The sequence below is a fragment of the Eufriesea mexicana genome, unplaced genomic scaffold (genome assembly GCF_001483705.2).
Source record: "Eufriesea mexicana isolate 0111107269 unplaced genomic scaffold, ASM148370v2 scaffold2888, whole genome shotgun sequence".
NCBI classification, from domain to species: domain Eukaryota; kingdom Metazoa; phylum Arthropoda; class Insecta; order Hymenoptera; family Apidae; genus Eufriesea; species Eufriesea mexicana.
The window spans coordinates 856,687-879,670 of NW_016910972.1; the positions used below are offsets into that span (position 1 = coordinate 856,687).

The 22,984-nt window shown below is 37.8% G+C and overlaps 4 protein-coding genes across 9 annotated transcripts in view; 3 read left to right on the forward strand and 1 right to left on the reverse strand.

Annotated features, from left to right (window-relative positions):
* Positions 1–642: 642 nt before the first annotated feature.
* Positions 643–2,589, reverse strand: Syb (Vesicle-associated membrane protein synaptobrevin). 2 transcript variants are annotated; one of them, XM_017904391.1, is made up of 3 exons: positions 2,534–2,589; positions 1,139–1,458; positions 643–1,055 (listed from the first exon to the last, which is right to left on the reverse strand). In XM_017904391.1, the coding sequence occupies exons 2-3, from the start codon at positions 1,452–1,454 to the stop codon at positions 1,009–1,011; spliced, it is 363 nt and encodes a 120-aa protein (XP_017759880.1). In that variant the 5' UTR covers positions 1,455–1,458; positions 2,534–2,589; the 3' UTR covers positions 643–1,008. The 2 variants fall into 2 exon arrangements, with proteins under 2 accessions (XP_017759880.1, XP_017759879.1); XM_017904390.1 differs by lacking the exon at positions 2,534–2,589 and adding an exon at positions 1,827–2,057.
* A 753-nt stretch (positions 2,590–3,342) lies between these two features.
* Positions 3,343–18,862, forward strand: nSyb (neuronal Synaptobrevin). 5 transcript variants are annotated; one of them, XM_017904441.1, is made up of 6 exons: positions 3,343–3,445; positions 7,593–7,822; positions 9,280–9,359; positions 9,445–9,496; positions 10,204–10,262; positions 17,749–17,806. In XM_017904441.1, coding segments are annotated over exons 1-5 (378 nt in total). In that variant the 5' UTR covers positions 3,343–3,443; the 3' UTR covers positions 10,218–10,262; positions 17,749–17,806. The 5 variants fall into 5 exon arrangements, with proteins under 5 accessions (XP_017759930.1, XP_017759929.1, XP_017759931.1 ...); XM_017904440.1 differs by lacking the exon at positions 17,749–17,806 and adding an exon at positions 13,361–14,140; XM_017904442.1 differs by lacking the exon at positions 17,749–17,806 and adding an exon at positions 13,361–14,140 and having other exon boundaries at positions 10,204–10,250.
* Positions 18,863–20,778: 1,916 nt separating this feature from the next.
* On the forward strand, positions 20,779–21,835 carry LOC108550623 (60S ribosomal protein L22). The gene is made up of 4 exons (XM_017904389.1): positions 20,779–20,819; positions 21,081–21,221; positions 21,406–21,527; positions 21,666–21,835. The coding sequence occupies exons 1-4, from the start codon at positions 20,811–20,813 to the stop codon at positions 21,814–21,816; spliced, it is 423 nt and encodes a 140-aa protein (XP_017759878.1). The 5' UTR covers positions 20,779–20,810; the 3' UTR covers positions 21,817–21,835.
* A 781-nt stretch (positions 21,836–22,616) lies between these two features.
* Positions 22,617–22,984, forward strand: part of Atg8a (GABA type A receptor-associated protein autophagy-related 8a) — a 2,138-nt gene continuing 1,770 nt past the window's right edge. Inside the window, 1 exon segment of the mRNA XM_017904384.1 lies at positions 22,617–22,984. Within this exon segment, the coding sequence (XP_017759873.1) occupies positions 22,955–22,984 (30 nt within the window). The 5' untranslated portion in view covers positions 22,617–22,954.

Genomic DNA, 22,984 nt, shown 5'->3' on the forward strand with positions numbered 1-22,984 from the left:
CTCCCTTCGAGGTTCTAACGCTACGTCTTCTGGAACCATTCGGTGAAATTCCTCGTCTCGTTAATTGTCCAACGACCATTGCATTAATTCGTATCGCTCGTGACATTTTGTCTGGCCAGGTCAAATAATCGGAAGTATCGACTTGGATCGGGTACGAAGCGAACGAATGAGCAAACGTATTCGTAACGTACGCATTTCAACCAACGAGGTGTAAACATGATTTATTATTAATTTCACTTAAAAACGTAATAACAAGATTTAAAGAAATACGGAGAAGGAGAAAAGAAATATCCGTGAACTTTCTACGAGATGGAAATCGGGCTCGTGTTTTGTGAAGGATGATTCTGACGAATTGAGTTTCACCAAATTCGATGGTCTTAGTGTCACTTTAATCCGAGAAGCATGACGGTATTCGCAAGAGAACGTCAATACATGAATATTTATAAGAGCGAACATTCTAGGTGCGTAATCGTAATGATCTTCGATCACATTGACTAAAGCGAATGCTTTTCCTATCGTTTGATATCTCTTCGATGTTTAAACTACGATATGGATATTATGAGTGAAATCATCGGATACTGATACTTGGAGAGGAGCAAGACAAAGTGGAAGCCTGAATTATTTCAAGACCGAGATGGAAAAATGTATAAACGTTATATTATATATTATATATCATTAATAAATGTACAATAAGCATTGTAACAAGATAACATTATCAAATGTATTGTCCTTTCACAGTTTTATAAAAGACCACCCATATTAATACTGCAATTAGTCTAATAATTGTGCGTTTGAATAAATTTACGTTTCAAAAATATATGTATATTTTTTGTTGTTTGTGTATTACTTAGACTGCAATTCATATGAATAGAACTGCGAATTGTGATTTTTGATGATCACGTTAGTTTTAATCTGTGTGCCCCGCACTTACTCTGCTGGGGTTAACATTCATTTTAGAACAAGGAATTATAAACCCCAGAGCATTACATCCCATTTGGTACAATGTTATCAATTAGAGGAATTGTCAGACTCCGATGTGCCTGACACGACTGAAGCTATTACAAACATTAAAAAATATCCATTTAAATCTCCAATTTCATAATACTACTTATATATTAGTTTCATAAATTTCACTTACCGATAATGATGATTAGAATGATCACACAGATAATACCAATGATGATCATCATTTTGAGATTTTTCCACCAATATTTCCTTTTTAATTTGCCTGCTTGCTGTTCAAACTGAGTTGCTCCTTGCTGTAAAGCATCAGCACGATTCTCCAATTCGGATAACTTTTGATCTCTTTCCAATACTTTCTCCACATTTACTTTCATTATCCCCACAACTTCGTCAACAGTTGCTTGTGTTTGCTGCAGCTTTTTTGTAGAAGCTGGCTGTGAGTTTCGTGACCCACCCAATTCTCCATCTCTAGAATTACCGCTACCGTCCATATTTCTATAACCAAAAGAATTAGATGTAATAATTATGTATTAAAACTCAATATCAATTTTAATTATCCTTTTGCAGCAAACTTTTACAACGATTTCTAGTAAAATGTAACAATATGTATAGGCTACTGCACACACCCATAACCTCAAAAATCACGACATGTTTAATCGAACAATATTATTTGATTATAATTCTATATCATACTATATTATTTAATACAAACCATGTGCTTGTATAACTATCATTAAATCGAATGTAATGCAAAACGACACACCGAAATATACATTTCTGTTTACAGTTATGTGATAACATCTTATTAAAAATACTGATATGCATTGTTTTTTAAAATAGAAAATAACACTGTGACAACTTACCCTAAAATGAAAAATTTATAAAAAAGATGACAGAGATGTAAAGTGTTTAAAAATAATGACAAATATCTCCAATTTTACTTCGATGACGAATACACTTTACAACTGTACATGACATATGATGAAGATGGCGATATTCATGACGTCACGTTTATTATGAAAATTTTTAAGAAGTATATTAAATGACGAGGCTTTGCTTCTAATCTAATCTTTGAAACACAAACCACTGTTACGAGGTACAATCGTTCGTTTCAAATATTTCCTACGACGCAATTTTTTGAGATTAAGATGACACGAATTTCAATTTCAAATTGCACATGTGCTGCCATCTTAATACAATTATGTGTATCATAATTGTATTTAAAACCTTCTATATTTCTTTGCACCAAAATTATTTTAATTATTTTAAATTCAAAAATAACTTAATTTTACGATGACAGCAAATATTATGACTATCTTTGAACTTTCATATTTGACAAATCAAAATCTATAAAACATAATTATAAAAACTAACACGCGTAATTATACATACATTTATAATATTTAAAAGTTTGTATCGAAATACTTATTCGATTGTTAAGATATATCACAGATTCTAATTATCTTTCGTTACATATTACTAAAAAATGGTAAACTGTGGTTTTATCAAATTCCATAACTATGAACGCAATCTTTTCAAATTTTATGAAATATTCCCTCTAAAAACTCACCAAATAGCTGATCCATCTCGCGTCTTTCTCCGTCGACTTTCGACAACATTTTCGCGGAGCAAAATTCACAATGTCACCCTCGCCTCGCGACAAAAATTGTAAGGAGGACATAAATAAAACATCTTGCGGATGCTCGTGCGCGTATTCACATCGCGTTACCAGGACCGTACGAACTTAGATTACGGAAGTGTCCTTCGTGAAGAAAAAATTATCCAACAGTACCCAAACATTGATCTTCCAAAATTATCAAACAAGGCTATTATAAACCCTTTATTTTCTACCATTTTAAAAACATCTGTGTCACATTCTTTCACCGAATAACAAGAATAACTATCCCAACAGCAAAAGTAAGAGACTGATCGTACCGGTCGTTGGCCTATTTTCGCGCCGCGAGACACGGGGCTCCCGCGAACCACAGGAACGTCCCTGAGTCCCTTTCAGGGTGTGTTTGCGCATGAGGGTTGCGGCTGACTAACGTTTATTGACTGGAAACGTCTGCACATGCGCAGTAGCTGCTGTTCGAAGTCACATCTCGAACTTTTCTATTCGATACATCGATTCTCGTCCTCTAATCACCGACACGAAAATTTTAATTATATCAACATTTTAGACCACGCGTTTCGCATATCGCCCAATTCAATGAAATTTCCTACCAACGACTTCTCTCACAGGAAAAAAGGAAATCTCTCAGGGGGTTAAAATCGAGAATACCCGGAACACGATTCAAACGATTCGAGGGTAGTCGAGATAACGATGGAGCGGCGGCGCGGCGGTGCCGCTGGAAATTTTATCAATACCGCGGCCGTCTAGTCGGTGACAGTCGCTCGTGAAAAGTACGCGATCATCTGACGGACTTGGCAAGTCAGCGGATAGCTCTAGTTCAGGAAACCAACAGCGACCGACGAACAACATGTGAGTAGACCCACGAAATCCTAACGATCCCATGCTCGTCGATCGGAGAAGTCGAGAAGTGCATTCCCGTTCAAGTAAAACCAACGAGGAACTCGTGTGATCTGATGATTCCCTACGAGCCAGTCTATATCGAACCACTTCGCGAATCTATAACACTTTCACAGCCGGGCAATTTCTAATCGCGACGAATTGCTACCGATTCCGCTTAGACCTGCTGGATAAATTGGACACGATCGAATTGATAGACTCTGTTCAGGACAAAAATGTAAGTCTCGTCTTAAATCTTCGTTCTTTGCGGCAAAAATTGTATATGATCAAAAGAAAAGGAAGAAAATTAGTGAACGATGAGTTCGTCTTAAAAAAATCGTCGAATTTTCGATACTATCAATGGATGAGTGGGTCTGCATAGAATTCCCTGTTCCTCGAGTTAGCTGGTTGCAAACTCGTTTTCATTACTCGTATATAATACGGTGATGGTTCACCTAGCAAGGGAATTCATGGGAAATTGGATGGTAAGGACAGTTCGAGGAAGCGGTTGTTCTTGTAGATACATGCACGAGTGTTCGAATTAAATTCTGCTCGTGTAAAATAGGACGTAAAGTTGCAACTGGGTGAAAATTTCTTTCGAATCCTCTACATCGCCCCGGAGGAAAAATTCGATTGGTATAAGACGGATTTTAAGACGCAATTTGCTACATTTCTGTCGCTAATCGATCCCCTTGCACGGCCTGCTCGTAACACACGCCAGAATTTCCAATAAAGTGCAGCAAAGCTTAAAGCGAACCATAAGGGCGATTTCTTTTGAATAGTGGAATTGCGGTCATTGAATTCTGGTAGCCGATCGAGGCTCTCCTCTCACAATCGAACTCTACGAACATCAAAGAAGAACGAGAACTACTCGTGACTTTGTATCATTGAACCTGATTCTATCATCGACGTTATAATCTGTGCCTCTTAGATAGATCATTTTTCAATTTAATAATTGCCAGATAACTTCACGATGCCTCGATTTTAGTTGCCATCACACGGGTAATTCTCAGGGAGCCATTATTATTTTTTTGAATATTCCCCCGTGGAAATTTTATGACATAACGATACTTTAAAAGTCGTTCCATAATATCAATCGATATCGCACATGCTACGGCTGGTGAAGTCGCGAGATTTAATTAGAGACACACACGTACTGGTAGCAATCAATCGCGAAACTCGACTGTACGCTCTACTCGCAGTTTCTATATTTAGATAATCAATGACGAACACATTTGCAGTAATGTTCTACGACTTTGACGAAACGAAGATCCGACACATATCAAATGCCTGACCTGCAAGTAGATTGTCCCTGATAAAGTCAGACAAGATACAGGATATTGCTCGAACAACAGGTCTGAGCAAGAACGTGTTTCCCAAACAACAGAGAGTAAATAAATTTCACCATTTCTCCCTCTATCGCGTTGAAAGAACATTCGGGAATTAATTTTCCGAAATTTTTCGTTACTTACATTTTTCTTTTATTCGAACTTGCGATATTGAGCTGTTTATTTTTCGTTCCTTTTTATTTCAAATGTGTTTGGTTGATTTCAAGAAAAATCGTGTAAGATGTAGTTGATTCAGATTCGGCTCCCTATGAATTTCCCAGTGAAGCTTGAAAGGATAAGTGTCTGACGTCAAAGGTGTTGCATTTGAAGCTGCAGCAAGACAAATTACACTTCCCCTAACAGTTCTCCAATGAAGGTAGCATACGTCATAATAGATCGCGTAGGGAGGATTCAGTTATGCTTCGTTGACGTCACCTGTTCTCCAATAATTCTAAAATTAGGATATCGACGTGAATATTTAAAAAAAAAAAAAAAGGCGAAGCTTTCGAACACCGGTGAAAGTCTCCGTTCACGGGGATTATATACGTCACTGTTCAGAAGTTTATCAAATTGATGTCGATCACGAAGGAAATCATTGTTTTTTTTTTTTCTCGAAGATCGAATAGAGAATTTCGTAATTCGTAGATAAAATTTAAATCCTCGATGAAACGAACTGGGACTCAGGTTGAACGATTTTAAATCTTCGTGACTATTTTCCAGCCGACTCGAGGATAATTCAATAATGACGATAACCAGCATACCTGCTTCGATCAATATATTAATCCGATTATATAAGCCGCTTGAGTGCATAAAGGCTTCAAACCAGGTGAACGCTTCCACTTTCTTATACCCTAACGAAAAATTCACACGTCGATACGGAAATATTCCATGGGAAATAATTTGTCCGTTTTTTCCCTGTACGATCACGTTAAAGATTGTACTCCTGCCCAAACTGCTGCAACGATATTGCCAAAAATAAAACCCACTGCCTCTTCGATCGCTTTTTAATCTTCCATCGGTACTCGACATGTCCGGAAACCCTGATTCACCATCTCGAGCACGCGCTTGAAATCGAAATACACGTAGAACGAAGACGAAACTACTGAATAAAATGAAGTACCATATACCGAACAGTTTCTTATATATCGGAAAAAGAGTAAAAGGGTAAAAGTCTTTGCGAGCTATATCGAAGTTTCATTAATCGTCAGAGGTATCGATAAAGGGAATGAATAAAATTAAAAACAGTTACGAATGAAACGCGCTTCCACACGTGTAACCGTATCGAGTATCGCACTGAGAGAGGAAGGCATTTGCGTAGGTGATCCTTTAATTAGTCAAAACCGATATAGAACGAAATACATTGAATGTTTGCGGATTTGGAGATAAATCGTGAAAGGATTTCACAAAATTTGGAATAAATCGTTATAATTAGAATCGAGGTGTCGGCACCTGTAATTCAACAGAACGCGATGAAAGTTGCCCACGATGTTGAAACATAAAGGCGATGAAACGCCAATGCGAGCCTGTCATGATAATTAAACTAACATCCTCGTTGTTCCTGGAAAGGTCTTACCCTGTTCGAAAAGGTCAGCCTGTGGTACCTTCGGTCAAGTTGATTCAAACATCGCAATAACCTAAGTCGATATTAGCTTTCCCTTTTCACGTGGTCATTATCCTTATATTTCCAGATGAAAAAGAAATACGATTCGTTGAAATAGTTTGTTCCCTGAAGAAATAACAATTTTTCCATTTCGCACGTCGAAAAAAACACGGTACTATCTTTTATTAAGATCGAGCTCAAAATCTATGAGAGAACCCGTAAGTTCGTGACTCGGTATTCAAAGCTACTTCCCGTTCAAAGAACACTTAATGCATCATTTCGTATTCTCAAAAAGCAACGCAGGGACGATATCGCAAGGAAATAATACACAACTGTACGTAGTCGAACGCGCAACTTTCAGAAACGTGTCACGAACTTTGGCCTTTCGCATTTGCTTCCGCCCTCGGTTCGATGAAAATATTGCAGCATCCACCATAGAACTGGGGATCGAGCCAGTAACGTCAATGAGCAGCTTTTGAGAAACGCCATAAGCATTTCTTAGCTTGTCAGATTTGTTCGATCCCTAATGACCGAGTCGAAGACCCTCGCCCCCTTAATGCAACACGCGAATTCCGTCCTTACTATCTTTAACTGTTACAGAAAATCACTTAACATAGTTAAGAGAATTTCGAGCTAACCCAATCACGAGCTGCGGAAAACAGAGAAGTACTAATCCCCGTGTTTACGTGGAAGAATACTCTATCACAGAGCCTTCCGACTGTTTTCACAGGAAATAAAATGCAAACGCGCTAGTAGGTCATCGCTTGATTCTTCTTCGGGCGATGATGCAAAATTAATAAAAGGCCAGGGCAGCACGCGAAGGTAGAAAAGCGGCGGAACAAAAAGGGGTATCGGATTATTTGTCTCCAAGACTAGGTCCTCTTTCACTGAGCGCTTATCTCGCGAAAACCCGTCTAGACGCTTTGAAATTCCCACTCGCGCTTAATCTTCCAACGCGTGAATTACTTCCTCTATTTGCCATTCAATTTCCTTTTTCCAGGGCTTAACTTGGCAACGATAATGAGACTTTCAATTTCAAATATCTCCGTAATTCGAATATTTTAAACATTTTTCCTTGGTACCGCGTTCGCAAGGGTACCATTAGGGAGAACGAGCGAAAAATTGATTCGGATAACGAGGTGCACTTGGATGACGAGGGAAATGAATGAAAAAAATTTCGTACTGATTGCAGGGCCACCGAAGGCGGTCTAACAGCGGATGCTGCTGCGGGTGCAGGTGCAGGAGCAGGTGCAGGTTCCGATGGAATCGTCGGAGGTCCCAGGACGCCTCAGCAAATCGCTTCGCAGAAGCGGCTGCAGGCGACGCAAGCGCAGGTGGACGAAGTCGTCGACATCATGAAAACGAATGTCGAGAAAGTGCTGGAGCGTGACCAAAAGCTCTCTGAGCTCGATGATCGAGCAGGTACGTTATGAAGTTTTTGATGTTAGCTCTATGAAGGTTCTGGGTTATTTATTGCGAGGTGAAACATAGTCGTCTCACCTGTAGGTCGAGATCACCTTTCCTACTCCATGGCCAGATCTTCTGGGAAAAAGTAAAGTTCCATTTTTTAGGCAATTCAACGTCTGGCTGCTTGCCATTGATATAAACCTTCCCCTGCACTCTTTAAACAGTCTCTCGTTCTACAAGCGATAGCTAAGCGACAGCGAGTCGCCAGGAACCCTCTGACACCTTGGTTTTCCCAATGATAAACACCCCTCAAGACCAAGTCCCTGCCATAAATCGTACGCTGGCAAACTAGCGGTGGGCTAATTGCCTTCAACGATCGCACAATTCTCAGCCCACCAAATGCAATGGCAGTAATAAGTAAAACCCAAACATCCGTCATCCACTTCCGTTTCCTCTTTACATCCATAACACACGCTCAGGGGAACTTCCACGAAGTTCCTCGAATACGATTTTATACCTCGAATGGCTCGAATACGAGAACAGAGAGTAGCTCGAATAACGTAGCAGGAAGGAAGATAGAGATGCGTATTCGTGTGATATTTAAAAGTTTAGACACTTACTGACAAGTGGTAGAACAGAGAAAGGAGGAAGGCGAGCTAAACGATGGCACATGATATACTCTGTGTCTAGACATGTTTCTGTATATACATGAATCGCTGTGATATGCAGCGGAAGTTTTCACAGAAAGAATGTCATAATGGTTAGATGAGGGAAAGTAGAAACACGTAGCGCGATTAGGAATGCACATAGCGTCGGATTAAACCGAAGGACGAGTTGTTGGCTACGTTTGCTTGAAGGATATTCTCTCCATTCATTCTCGCACGGCATTAAAGTAGTTCAACCCTGCGCGTCTCTCTGTTCGCTGATATCGATTACTGGTGACGCTCACGAATCGATGCCACGTTACGGGGCTGACCATTGTCGATCTTTTTCCCTGTTCGCAGTTTGATCGCCATGGAAATCTTTAGCTAGCATAAAATAAATTTTCAAATTATCGTACCGAGACATTAGGAAGCTAGAAAAAACATGAATAGGAAATAAAAATTCGCAAAATATCCTAAATAAAATTTTGTCTAATATTTTACTAGCATTATGTTACATTACTCCCGAAAGATGTCTAGCTGTCTCTTGACTTACATTTTGATTGATTTAGACAGGAACTCGCGATTCTTTGAAAGAACGAACCGTAGAATCCCGTGGGAAGTTGGAACAATGCATTTGTCGTAATAGCACGATCTCTTTCGTCTACGTCATTTTCATAAAGTCTGACGTCGTAACATTTCTTGTCCAAGGAACTTCTTACCAAGACCACTTCAACATGTTCTTCGAGCTCTTAAAATCGATTGCCACAAAAATAGCCAAAGCTTTTTGATGACCTACGAAAAGTTTTTCTAAATAATTTGTCCTTTTAGACGCACTTCAACAAGGAGCATCACAGTTTGAACAACAAGCAGGAAAATTGAAGAGGAAGTTTTGGCTACAAAATCTGAAGGTAACGCTTCCTTCTTTTTAATGGTTCCATTGGAATTCTCATTAGATTTTAGTCCCTCATTCCTCCCCTGTCTTTGTGATTTCAGATGATGATCATTATGGGCGTCATCGGATTAATAGTATTGGCCATCATTGTTGGTAAGTAACCAGACGCATAGATGCACTTACTAAAGCTAATGACACTGCCATTGTAACTGTCTAAATGTTCTGTATTATACGATCGATATATCTCGCCTCACGATTCGGGACGACTAATTCGGTATTGACTGAAAATGGCACTCGAGTGTGTTACTTAACCACACGTCAAAGTGTTTGACGATATCGTAGTACCTATATTTCTTCGATTTTATGTAATATCGAGCCGAATCAGTCGTTCCTGGCTAATGTCTCTGCCGTCTATATATCTGTGTTGAGAAGAGGTTTCCGTCACTGAAACCATATTGTGTTTGCACGACGCAAAGGGACGTCGATGTCCTTTAAGTGAGGTGTCGCCAATAAGCGCGCACGGTTAATCGAGGAATTCCTTCAAGCATCCCTTAGGAATTCCACGAAATAATAAAATCTTGTCGACATTGCTTAAGTCATAACTTGTCGATCACTGTTTCGTCAATCGAAAGACTGGAGAAAATTACTATGACGATATCAGGAAAAGAGCCGAGATAAAGTTCAATTTAAACTGTGTGATCGCGACTATTGAAATTAACTTTTGTCTCTCTCTGGAGGATAAGCTTTCTCGTATTCACGGAAGGAAACTGTTTATTGAAGATCGAGAAGGATCACGTGCTAATGTGTTAGTAATCTCTCACTGTTCATCATCTAACGTGTGAATTCTCTTTTTCGTCTAGCGTACTTTATGTAGACGCGCTGGTTGGTGGAAGAGATTTGTGTGTGAGTGAGTCTGAAGGTAGAAAGCAACAAAACTGCGACATTGCGTATTACTGTTCTCTCTCTCTCTCTCGCTCTCTCTCTTTCTCTCTCTCTCTTCTCTTTCTTTCTCTCTCTCACTCTCTCTCTCTCTCTATTTCTACTTTTTCCTTTTTTTATCCTTATCTGTTCACGTAGGACGTGTGTACGAAAAACCTGTATACGTATGTGTATATCTCCGTTTTCGTTGTTCTATACCATCAGATCCTATATCCTGGATCCCTTAAAATTTCTTCGATTTTCAACATATGTCCCCTTGCGAATGTTCGTAATTTCATAGGGATCTTTCCTGTTGAGATGTCAACGACGAGAATAACAGCCACGTGATTTACGACCAACGATAAGTCTTATTTTCATAAAAATCACGCTAACACCGTCGTTAAGTTACTCGACAAAGAGAGCATCCCTTCTCGAGAGATCCTTATGGAATTGACGCTTAACCATCGATGTTACATACATATTGTCTGTCTGTAATAAGTACTTGCTGATGTACTGTCACTATTTGTATTTCCCCTATATGAATCACTACCGTCCTTCGAGACTCGTTGTATATTCATGAACCACTGATTTCACTGGGCCACTACTGCAATTAAGGATCGCGGAGCACGCACGTCCGCCAGCATCGGGGACTAGAAAAAGCAGAGAAATGGTGTTTCATGAATTCTCGACGAGAATCTCTAATCGTCAGCCAACCCTGATCTGTCTGTTCCAAAGCAACACGATCCAGACCAGCGACACCACAAACACGAACGATGGAGGCTATGAGGAAGAGTCTAAATATCGAGTGTTCAACTTTAACGGATATTGAAATGTACAATAAGAGGATAAAACCTGTAAGGAATCCAAAAATTTAGATAAGTAGTTGCGAGCTCGAGTAATTAATGGGGGATATTTAAACTCTGCTAGGCATTTTTACCAATTCAAAGCCTCCATCGTTTCCTTGACTTCGTTGCGACCGGAATACGCGTAATTTGCAAAAAAGAAAGAAAAAAAGAAGTCAAAAGAGAAGTAAAATATAAAAAGTGGCCAAAGTGTATTTTCGAAGAAGAGCGCGGTGCTTTTTTGAATTTTTTGAGGTTATTCCACAGCAAGACAATCGGCTTGGAACGCGACAAGAAAGACGTTTCAAAAAGCTACACAACCACTCACCCAGACCTGTGCCTCGTAATTACTGTTATGTGTCTGTCTGTACTTTTTGGTGGTATTACCCCCTGTCTTTTTTCCGAAGTTAGTCCCAGCCAGTGATTTTCAATTTTTTGGTGGTCGGAAAAACGAGTATAAACGAGCAAAAAGTGCGATGAAGCTCGAAGCTGTATAGTCGTGAGAAAAGAATTTAAAAAAGCAGAGAAAAAAGAAAATAAATGAACGATAACGCGCATAAAGAATCGCGGACAGTGAACAGAGATAGAAATGAACGAATAATTGTAAATAAACACCACCGAGAAATGAAAACACGAAAGGACAACACCACAACGACAAATTGACAACATTAATAACAACAACAAGTACCATATATATTGCTCCTATGAACAACAGTAAGAACAACAACATCAACAACAACAACAACAGTAACAACAAAGTAGAAAGAGACTTCTAAAGCTTTTATTTCACTCCTACTCTTCTCTTCGGTACGGTAAGCTACAATTTTTATTGCTGCACTTTATCGATACCATTTTTCTCTTTTCAACATTCTCTCTTCTTCTTCTTCCTCTTTTCTTCTTCTTCTTCTTCTTTTTCTTCTTCTTCGACATCGTACAAGAATAAAAATTTCTCTTCACTTCCGGCACACAGGTTTTAAGTTTGACTCTTTTTACAAACTCCTACGCGCAGAAGTGAACGTCACTAGATCTTTTGATACATTTTTTCTCTTTTTTTTTCTTTTCTTTTTCGATCTTAAAGGTAAACGATATTCAATAATTCATTACCAATGCAATTTCCAAAGTATTCGATCAATTTCTGCGCGCAGCTAAAATTCAGACCTTTTGCATATTCGATTCAGCATGAGATACTATCTTTATTTACTTATTTATTTACTTTTGTCACGCGTCGAACCTGTTTCTTTCCACGAACTCGAACAACCTTTCGGAATATACAATTACATAACGATATATGTGCGTATATATCTACGATATATGTATGTAAAAATATCTCACGCGAATATTTCTCTCAAACGAAATATTTCTGGGACGATCTTCATGCTGTGCATGTATCTGTAGCTTGTAGACGATTATGGAGCATGTTTTACGTTCTTATGTTTTACGTTCAATAGATAGTTTTCTAGTGTGATCGGAAAAGGTAGCGATGCATGGCTTCCTCTGGTTACCGACTATATTATGTGCTACATTATGTGGAAGGAAAGTTGGATGGAACGCTTTTATCGAGGCTTCCAGCGAGTTACAGTGATCGTTGCAACGAGAAACATTTTCATGCGAACACGGGAAGCGGAAATGATTCCGAACGCTGGATAAAAGTCAAGAGCGATAAGAGGAAAAGAAAAGCGCGATAATGGTGTTCGGTCTTTACATGGAACGATCAGTGTATATAGACTGACTTAATTTCCGTGCTGTAGTGGATGTTGAATATGGTCGTAAATTGCATGAGATTTGCCTGACACGTAACGTAGTTTTATACGTTTAAATATGTATTTTGAATACTAGATTATTAGATCTATTCTCGTGGACAGAGATATCGACACTCTTCGCGTTACCATGAAACAGCAATTACGACCGATATTCGAATCGGCCCGACCAAAAACGTCTCTATCTACTTACGCCGTATCTCCTCCGCGCAACTTAAACTTTCCAGAGTCAATTTACATTACCAGGACTTTCAACTTTCTTCCGCGATAAATCTATCGCGGCTCTTCCCATTCTATCGAAGAGAGCAAGCTGTCTGTCCACGACAATCGTAGGCCGGCATTCTGCATGCGAAGAATACCAGAAAACGAAAGATTTCAAAGAAAACCAAGCGATGTGACTGAAATGTCCAGCGAGATGAAAGACGTTGCAAAAAAAAAAAAATAAACGGTCGCTTGGAAACGGGCATGAAAAAAAAACAATCGCCTGTTGTTCTTTTCAGCGAGCACCACCGGCGGCAGCGACTCGCAAAAGTAAACACGTGAGTAAAATTAAGGCAACAACAACAACAACAGCAACAGCAACAACAAAAATAGCAGCAACAAAAGAAAATAGGGAAAGCAACCAACAGCGAAACGCAGACGAGTGACGGAACGACGGGGGATTTGAACGCGTGAGACGAGTTTGAGACTGCGTTACCGATAACAAAAAAAAAAAAAAAAAAAAAAAAAAAAAAAAACAGAGTTACACACAATCGACGAGCAACCGCAACAATAACAGCGCAACAGCGAAAGAAGTATTGCAGGATATAGGATCGAAGCGATCGAGAAAAGCGGAGGAACGGTCGCAATGGCGGGACATCGATGAAGCGTCCATCGTTGACCGATTCTCGAGAAACAGCTTAATGAGACTCTTCGATCTTCCGAGTTTGAAAAGCAAAAAGAAAAAAAAAAAGAGAAAATGATAAAGGGAAAATAGGGAAGGACAAGCTCGAAGGACGAAGGATGATACATTCTATCGAATAGAGAGAAGATCGAAGAAGTGAACGCAACGAGCACAGTTCTATTTGCAAATTCCGCCTTCTTGTTCGATATCAAAAACTATGCTTTCGATTCGAGCACGAGAGCGGACGCGAAATTAAATTCTTTTGTCAACGTTTCGCAAATGGACGAAGGCCGGCGACAAAGTGAAAGAAAAGAGAAAATGATCGTACATGAACGATAAGAGCTCGAGGAAGAATTCAAAATCAACAAGTTAAACGTTCGTCTAACAATCGCAACCATTACATCGAACGGTAACAAACGAAAATGATCACACGTATCTAGTCGAGAACAGAAGGACGCGACAACCATGATCGATCCTTGCCTTCCTTCGTCCATCGAACGAAGTGTTGAATTAATCCGCGCTGAATAAATAAAACTGAAAAATAATGGCCAGTGTGTACAAAGAGCAGAAGAGAGTTAGAGAAGAGATATCGAGGAATTATCGCGATACAGGGTGTTCGTAAAAACTAGCAAAATCCTTTTCGACGAAGGCAGAGTGTCATAGGGAATTTTCATTGTAAAGAAGTGCCGAATATAAATAAATAAATGTGCGTATAAATGTATATCGACGTTTACTTTATAAATAAACATGTATGAAGTCGCGAGGGAGAGCGTTCGATCCAGGGTAAGCTGAGAGCATGCATCGGGACTGTGGATTGTATAACAATAAAACGATGTCATTCGACGATTGAGGATACTTCTCCGTCTTTTCCAATATTAAAACAGCGTAATGTTTGCCTTTGAACGCTTCTCATCGTCGAGATCTCGACGCGTTTCCTTTCTTATCGTTTCCGTACGTCTGAGAAATGTTTCACGATAAAGAGCAGCTGGGATTAAGAGCAAGAAGATTGACGGAAATCGATAAGATTTTTACGCTTCTGGGTCTCAAATAAAAACGGACAGATCGACTGAGATAATCACCGATGGATCGAGCGCTCCGTTTGCAACATATATGTACATCTCGTGTTGTAAATAATATCATTTCTCCTTCATGTTCGTTCGATTACGACCAACCACTGATAATTAATAAAACAACTGGAAAAAAAAGGAAAAAAAAATACATATATATATATATATATCCACTACGAAAAACCACGCAAGATAGTGAGCGTGAGAGCGAGAGAGTAAAATAGAGCGAAAGGGTGATCGAGAGAAAGGATGGGAGAGAAAGAGAGAGTCACGCGTAACCTTTGTTCTTTCGCGTCCGTTATCCTTCCATTGAATCAGGAAATGAATAGATAAATGCAAACTGCCTTCGTCGAAGACGGTAACGAACGTTTTCGAACAACCTGTGCTGACGAAACGAAAAAAACGAAAAAAGAAACAAAAAAAAAAGGGAAAAAAAGACAGATTAAGAACAAAAACGGGAAAAAAAGAAAAAAAAAATATGCGAAGAAAAGAGAAAAGAAAATATGAAATAAAATAACGCGATGAACGAGAAAAGAGAGAGACGCATCGACTTGCTCGAGGCACCTATATAGGTTCGTTTTAAGGCTTGAAAAATTATCTACAAATGTTATGTATACATGTTAATAATAATATTAATAATATTAATAATAATAATAACAATAATAATAATAACAACAATAATAATAATAACAATAATAAGAATAATTATGATAATAATAACAACAATAACAATAATAATAGTGCAGAATAATGTTTAACAAGACAAAAACCAGGCAATGTGACGACCACCGTGGAATTCATTACCATTCCGAGAAAAGAAAAAAAAAAGGAAAGCAAAGAAAAGAAATACACGTACGGAGTGTCATCGAAGATGCAAGATATGTTACGAACTCTACGCTACACACGAAAAGCTCAAAAAGAGTTGCAAAGTTGCATCCGTCGAAGTTTCTTCGTTCTTTCTCGTTGTACAGTTTCAAATGCGTTTTAAACAGGATGCGGAAGCGCGTCGCAACCCACGTTACAGTCGTTTGCTATAGAGCAAGGTAAATTTGAACTGCTCTTCCATTGCTTGAGACCGCCACGTTCGTAATATTACAAGCTTGCATAATCTTTTCAGAAACGTTTTTGTATGTAGAACACGATTTCGTATAAAACGTGTCGTCATTCTTTGTCGACACTTCGTACACGATTCCACAGAGGAAGCGGTATCCTCGAAGGTTCTCATCGGCCACCCGCTATGCACGAAACGATGAAATGAAAGAATCCGATCAGAGGAAGCATATTCAACGGCATGACTTCTCAGGCAGCTCGAGGAAGTCGTCGATGGTTTTCTTTTCGCTTCACTCGTTTACTCTTGTGTTCATACGTGTTCATCCATCGAACGAACGAACCACTCGAATTTTGACATCTAGAATCCATCGAGTCCCTTCCTCCGCGTATCAATTTAACGAACGAAATGTCTATTCGTTCACCCGGAAGAAGGTATCCTCGCTTACCTACGAAAGAAGAGGAAAGCGGTCGAACAATCGACTTTGAAATTAGAGTTCTAGATAAATTCTATCCACATTGGAAGCCTTGTCCAAATCGTTTCTTTCTCTTCTTTCTAACGAAATTCCAATGATTCGTCGAAGCTACGCGAAGAAGGGGACCAGAAGTTGTTAACACGGTATAGGGATCATTGTTGATCGTTGGGGGAGGAGAAGTTTCAAACAGGATTCTTATTAGAATCATGACCCGAAATCATAGCGTTTAAACGATCAAATTGTGTTTAAAAAAAGAAAAAAGTGAGAAAGAGAATTATAAAATGCATAACTGTACGTCATGCAATATCTTGACCGTTGGCGTGTTAATTATTAATGATGATTATGATCATGATTATGCTGCTTTCAACATTGTACAGTATCGAATAAAAATTACAGTGCGTAGTCAGAAAAAAAAACAGACAGCTGTAGAGAGCAAGGAAAGAAAAAGAAGTGAAAACTCTTTATGCGACTCTATTTTTTGGGTACGATCGTGTGAGGTTTGCTTTCTTGGATGTTCCGCTTTCCTTATTCTTTTTCTTTACCCTCCAACGAAACCAGGAGACGATATCCTCGAATAACGAGGAATCGGAGAAGAAATATCGCGAATCACGATCACGGTCGTGGCCAGAAAGAGTCGTCATTTTGGTTGAAGTTCTCAACCTAGAAAAATATTTCATCGCAACCATGGGGAAAAGGACCCCTTACAAATCTAGTATCTATTTCATTCTAGTAGGAGGTAAGAATACTGAATATACCTTCCTTTTTCATTTTCTTTTCTATTCTTGTGTTCCTTCTTTTACCAAAGACAATCGTCTTCTAACCAATTTGCTGTGTTTCAGTTGTAAAAGTTCGTATCGATGTTCCGCCAAAATCGCGTTTTTCGTTGTGACTCACCTGCAAAAAAAGAGAAAACTGTATTAACAATGGTAACGAAAAGGCAACCAACCCCTATCTCCATACACGGTTAAAACGTTGATCAATTGCCAATAAGCAGACAGATACATAACTCCTCTTTCACACGTTCCAAGAGCGATTATCACTCTAACACACATTAGCTTTATTTCTAACGTCTTATTAACCTAATTTCTTGCCACGAAATTTCTTCTTCCCTTGTCGAACTTCAGAATTAAAGTGCCTCTTGTCCTACCTTTTTTCGTGGTATTCTCTTTCATCCGACACCCTCCTAGTCTAAAAGATCTAGAAAAACAAAAGATACTCGTTACACTAAATATCCTTGCTCGTGTTCGCCTTTCTTTGCCAATTTTTCTTCCTCTGATACACTGTTGATAAGAAAAAAAGATTTATATAGATCAAAATTAACATTCTCCTACCTGTCTAATCCCAATTTCTTTTCCCTCGTTAAGCAAACTTTTCGCGCGTATCGGAGAAATAATCGATGTGATTCCATTTTGCAGCGAAATTCATGCCAGAATCGCAACCACCACCACCACCGCCACCCTATGCTTATCCACCAGCACCTCTTCCACCTCAGGGTGCAGCTGTTCCAGCCGGCGCAACGGGCGGAGCGGGCGGAGCAGGTGGAGCGAGCGGTTCGAGCGGATCACAAACCGCTGGTGCAGCGTTAGTCGGCTCCATGAACGGCATTCACAGCGTGATGTAAAAAAATATACACTTCTCCGTACCGTACCGTATCGCAATAAGAATTTTCCGAGCTAATCTTAAGCGAGCAGCGTGAAATCTATTGGCTTGAGGAGACGAGTAAAATGTCATGAGAAGAGGGAAATGGAAAGAAAGAAAAGGAGGAAAAAGAAACTACGATCGATCCCCGATCACTAGACGCGTGTCCACGTTGAACCGTATCCAAAAATTTTGATCCCACAATCAGCACCTGTTTCTTTTCGACCATTTCAACGGTATAGAAGGGAATCGAACTTACGAGAATCGGTGAAATAAACGTTTGATCGAGGAACGAACAGCTAACGCGTTAACTGCCCGCGATGCAATCTACGAAGACAAAAATGAAAATACATAATAACCGATTCGCTAAGGTGTACCTCTGTTTCGATCAAGCAAGCGCTCCATTCTCCTTTCCGCTGCATCTTTCGGCCGCAGTGCATACAATCCGAAGAGCCCTGAATGAAAAACATAAGGAAACACGTGGCGCATACTATTAGTTCCTCTGTGCAGTTAATGTGTTAAAATTACGCTGCAGAATAAGTCGCGAGTTCCGTAATAGCTTCTAGGAACAGTCTGTCTAATACTATATCCACTTCCTGCTTGGTGGCGAGTACCTAGAGAACCGGTAGGGAAGTTGATCGACCCTCCAGAACGTTTATTTCGTGAGGAAAAGTTAGCGATCTGTGTAGGTATAGATTTTTCTGTATATCGTCATCGACCTCGACTAACTGGAAATTCTCGATTCACGTATACCACTTACGATAATCCTAGCCGAAGAGTTAGTACGAGAGAAACGAATGGAAGAAATACGAGGGAGGACACTGTCCGCTTGTTAGTGGTCAGACATGTGTATTTACGTATATACGTGTACATGTACATAAATTATTACGAATTATCGATGTAAGATTAAACTACATACATACATACGTACATATATGTATATGTATATATATGTATATGTAAGAAAGGAAGAGAAAAAGAGAGGGAGAGAAAGAGAGAGAGATTGTTAGCGTTAACTTTTATTATTCTTTAGCGGTTCATAAACGAAGATTAGCAGTTGTTGCGCTAAATAAAATATTAACGAGTACATCAAGGAGGAGGATGTCCGCGTTAGTTACGTTCGTTTGGACGATCCTTCTTTCAGAATCCTCTTTTCACGGATTCGAATGTGTAACTTTTAGCTTGGTCGCAATTCGCCGCTCTTCTTTACTAACGTGAGACATCCATGTCTTACGAATTTTGGTCTTTTTCTCTGTGCAACTCCTAAATCGACGAGTACGCTACTTTCCATGAATCGATGCACGGTTACTCTAATAAAAGAAGAGAGCAGTATGTCGAGTACGAAAGTAACGAAGTAGATTCAAGGAAAGTTTATACCATAAATGCTCCCTTTTTCGCGAAGAACAACTCATACTTCATTGTAAATCGTACCAACCAAAGAAACGATGCAGGTTTTTTAAATACTATAGATCAAATTATCGACTATCAGATTATTTGTATACTCCCTCAGAAATAATAAGCCACGAGCGAAAGAGGAAGCATTTTTGAATAGAAGTTTGATAAAGATTTTCTATTATTATGTGTGACATTGCACCTAAGAGAATATTCACCATATTTGACGAAAATCAGTGTATTGTCCGAATTCTTAATTATCCACCAAGTAACGTGCATTTTTGTTTCGCTGCGAAAGAGAAAAGAAGGAAGAAAAAGGAAAGAATAAGGGAACGTTTCGATTATCAAAAATTAATGCCGCTGTAGAAGTTTCTTTTCGTAAAATAACTGGAAACTTCTTGATATTCTTCTCTTTATTGGCCTAATCAATTAGTGTTTCGACCAGTTCGTTTATTCCTTGTCACAAAAATCGTACGATTTCCATAGTTAAGTAAGAAGATCATAAGCGATACGATTATTCATACTATCAATTCTTTTCTTAAACTATGTAACTACGCTTGTATACCTGTATGTGCATACACCGTATGCACGATGACTAGATGTTCCACAGAAGAAACTTAAACTTTGTATTTTCGAAAAAAAGGAATGGAAGAAACATCTTTCAAAAGAAAACGACAAAAACTAAAAAGAAACGGACTTGTAGGAGCTGCAATAGAAATTTATCGAAAAGAGACCGATAGAAGTAAGATATTCATTTTGCTACATTGTTGAAATATGAACAAGATTTCAAGGTTTATCAATCGTAAAACGTTTTGCCCTGCATTATTGTAAAATCGATCTCTCGAAGCATACCTTCCTTGCTCAAGATGCAATTAAATAATTACCCCTTATCCCTCGATCCCCTCCCTTTTTCTCCGAAATGCTTATTACTATGTCCACAAATCGAAGAACAATAGAGAAACGATTATTTAAGACGTTTGTAAGTACGACGAGAATAACTATACGTAAGAAGGCTTCACCATAGGCAGTTAACGTATTATTACAAGGTATAATGATACGATTAATAATCGTGACTATTAATTGAGTTGAGCGTCATTCGATTTACTGATCGAGGAATCTATGTTCATCTAGTTTTAGATGTTACTGTATATTAGTCTTAAATAAACACAATTATGAGAAACAAAATAATTTGCAAATAATTTATTATATTCTTATTTTATCTTAGTTTATATTTCATTTATCCTAACAATATATTTTAATAGCCGAAGGATATTAAACGCTACAATTAAAAGGACATAATTAACTAAAAAATATCAAAAATAATTTTTTATTTCTATAACTTTATAACCTCGGGGTTTCATATAGAACTGGTACGCTCCTGATATCAACGAAACGATCGTAGCGCCATAAGGTATCAAACTCTTCCATTTGTTGACCATTTGTAAACATGGCTCCGGTGAGTTTTCTGTTCAGGGAAAAAATGCCTATAATTTGGGCATGTTTGAGGATTGTTTAAAAATTCACTAAAAATATAAAACAATGTGTTACAACCTTTTGTTATGATACAATTATATTTGCATTTTCTTAAAGATTACGAAGATATCGTTGGATGTAAACTTCCAACTGAGATATCTTTTAGTGGATAGCACATGTATCTGCAACAAACGTAATTTTTTAATTAAAAGAATTTAAAAATGAGGAATTATACATTTTTCAGCCTGTTGCAAAGAAGTCTAAGGGACCGGCCATCAAAAAACAAGCCCTTCGGGGTAAAGGCCAGAAGAAAAAGGTGTCCCTTAAATTTACTATTGACTGTACACATCCTGCAGAAGATAACATTATGGATGTATCCAATTTTGTAAGTTTTTCTTAACTTGATTTTTATTCTTCACATTTTAATTCTATCTTGATATTTTGTAATTTAAATTTTCATATATAAGTAATTCATTACTAGGTATGATCTTAACCTCATCTATACCAGGACTTCATAAAAGTTCTATTTATGTATATCTAAATTTTTAAAAAATGTTAATTTTTTACAGGAAAAGTACCTGCATGAAAGAATCAAAGTTACTGGCAAAACAAACAATTTTGGTAACAGTGTTACTTTAGAGAGGGATAAAATGAAACTATCTGTTAATAGTGATATTGACTTTTCTAAGCGGTGGGTATTGTCTAGTATATAAAAGTGATATTTGATGATTAGAGCAGCTATATTCAGTCATTAATAATTATTGGATTTAACATTATTTTTTTACAAAATAACTGATATTTGCACTAAAGTGAAAATATGTCCACATAGGTATCTCAAATATTTAACAAAAAAGTATCTGAAAAAAAATAAATTGCGAGATTGGTTACGTGTTGTATCAAAAGACAGAGAAACATATGAACTAAGGTACTTCCAAATTGTTAACAGTCAAGAAGATGATGACGAAGAAGATGCAGAATAAAATTTGTTTTAATTCTATATACAATTACAGAATTATCTGTACATATTTCTACTAATAAATAATGGAAAAAATCATATAGCATTTTTTTTAAATATAGAAAATTCTATGACCATTCTTTAATGTCTTTTTATTTGAAATAATTAAATTCTACAAATGCATTAAAAATCAAATATATTAAATTATTATTAAAAGATGTATGAAGCGAAATTGTAATATAATAATTGTGAAGTTGTATATAATAGTCTATTGTCAAGAATAAAAAGAAAACTAGATTTATTAGGGCGTAAACGTTATGAAATCCCTGTAAGATTGAAAATGTAAAAACATACGTCACTAAATATATGCGTAGCAGTGAAAAACATAAGTCACTCCTTATCGTTAACAGTCTCGTATCTATTTAAGGTTCAATTAAATCCCTGACAATTTGAACATTTGTATTATCAATGAACTGTAAGTATCTTTGTACAAATAGTCACGTTAAATGCAATTTTATGAAAAATTAACCAAAAAGAAACATCCCCCAGTCATAAAATACAAAACAAATTAATGAAAAACATGGTTAAACGAATGGTTTAACAAACAATAAAATTCTATGAAAAATTGTTTTCTTTTTTTTGTTTATATAACGTTTATATAAATGAACAAGAAATTTGCTAAAAAATTCTGTTAATTTGATAAATATGAACATTATCGTTTGATTCTCGAATAACATTATACGATATCCTATACAAGGAAATATTCGTGAAGACGGTACTGTTTTATCTATGAAATACATCTGTGAAACATTCTTCTTCTATTGAGCAGACATAGTGATAACGCATCAAAGCGTACTCGAGTTATTTAAACAAATAACTGCTAGATATCATCTGATCTTTAGGTACATATATTTTTCATCGTGTTTTACCACTGAAACTAAGGGACTACTTTGCGTTCGCGTAGAGTACAAAAGTAAATTGCAGTGCGCAGACGAACTGACGCACGGTGATTGTTGTGACAGAAGTGGAGAAGAGTATCATCGTATCGTCGTATTTCCAGTTCGGAATCATCGTATGAATCGATAAGAAAAAGAGACATTTGGTAATTACAAACAAGAAACAATTTTATTAAATTGCACGACTCGTGCAAGTGCGCGAGAACAATGAAGTTTCACTACAAAGAGAAACACTCT

Coding starts and splice junctions, on each gene's coding strand:
- Syb (XM_017904391.1), bottom strand. CDS start 1,454: ATGGACGGTAGCGGTAATTCTAGAGATGGAGAATTGGGTGGGTCACGA. Junction 1,056..1,138: donor CATTCTAATCATCATTATCG/GTAAGTGAAATT, acceptor TGTTTGTAATAG/CTTCAGTCGTGTCAGGCACA.
- nSyb (XM_017904444.1), top strand. Junction 9,360..9,444: donor TTTGGCTACAAAATCTGAAG/GTAACGCTTCCT, acceptor TTGTGATTTCAG/ATGATGATCATTATGGGCGT. Junction 9,497..17,748: donor AGTATTGGCCATCATTGTTG/GTAAGTAACCAG, acceptor TCCATTTTGCAG/CGAAATTCATGCCAGAATCG.
- LOC108550623 (XM_017904389.1), top strand. Junction 21,222..21,405: donor TTATGGATGTATCCAATTTT/GTAAGTTTTTCT, acceptor AATTTTTTACAG/GAAAAGTACCTGCATGAAAG. Junction 21,528..21,665: donor GATATTGACTTTTCTAAGCG/GTGGGTATTGTC, acceptor ATGTCCACATAG/GTATCTCAAATATTTAACAA.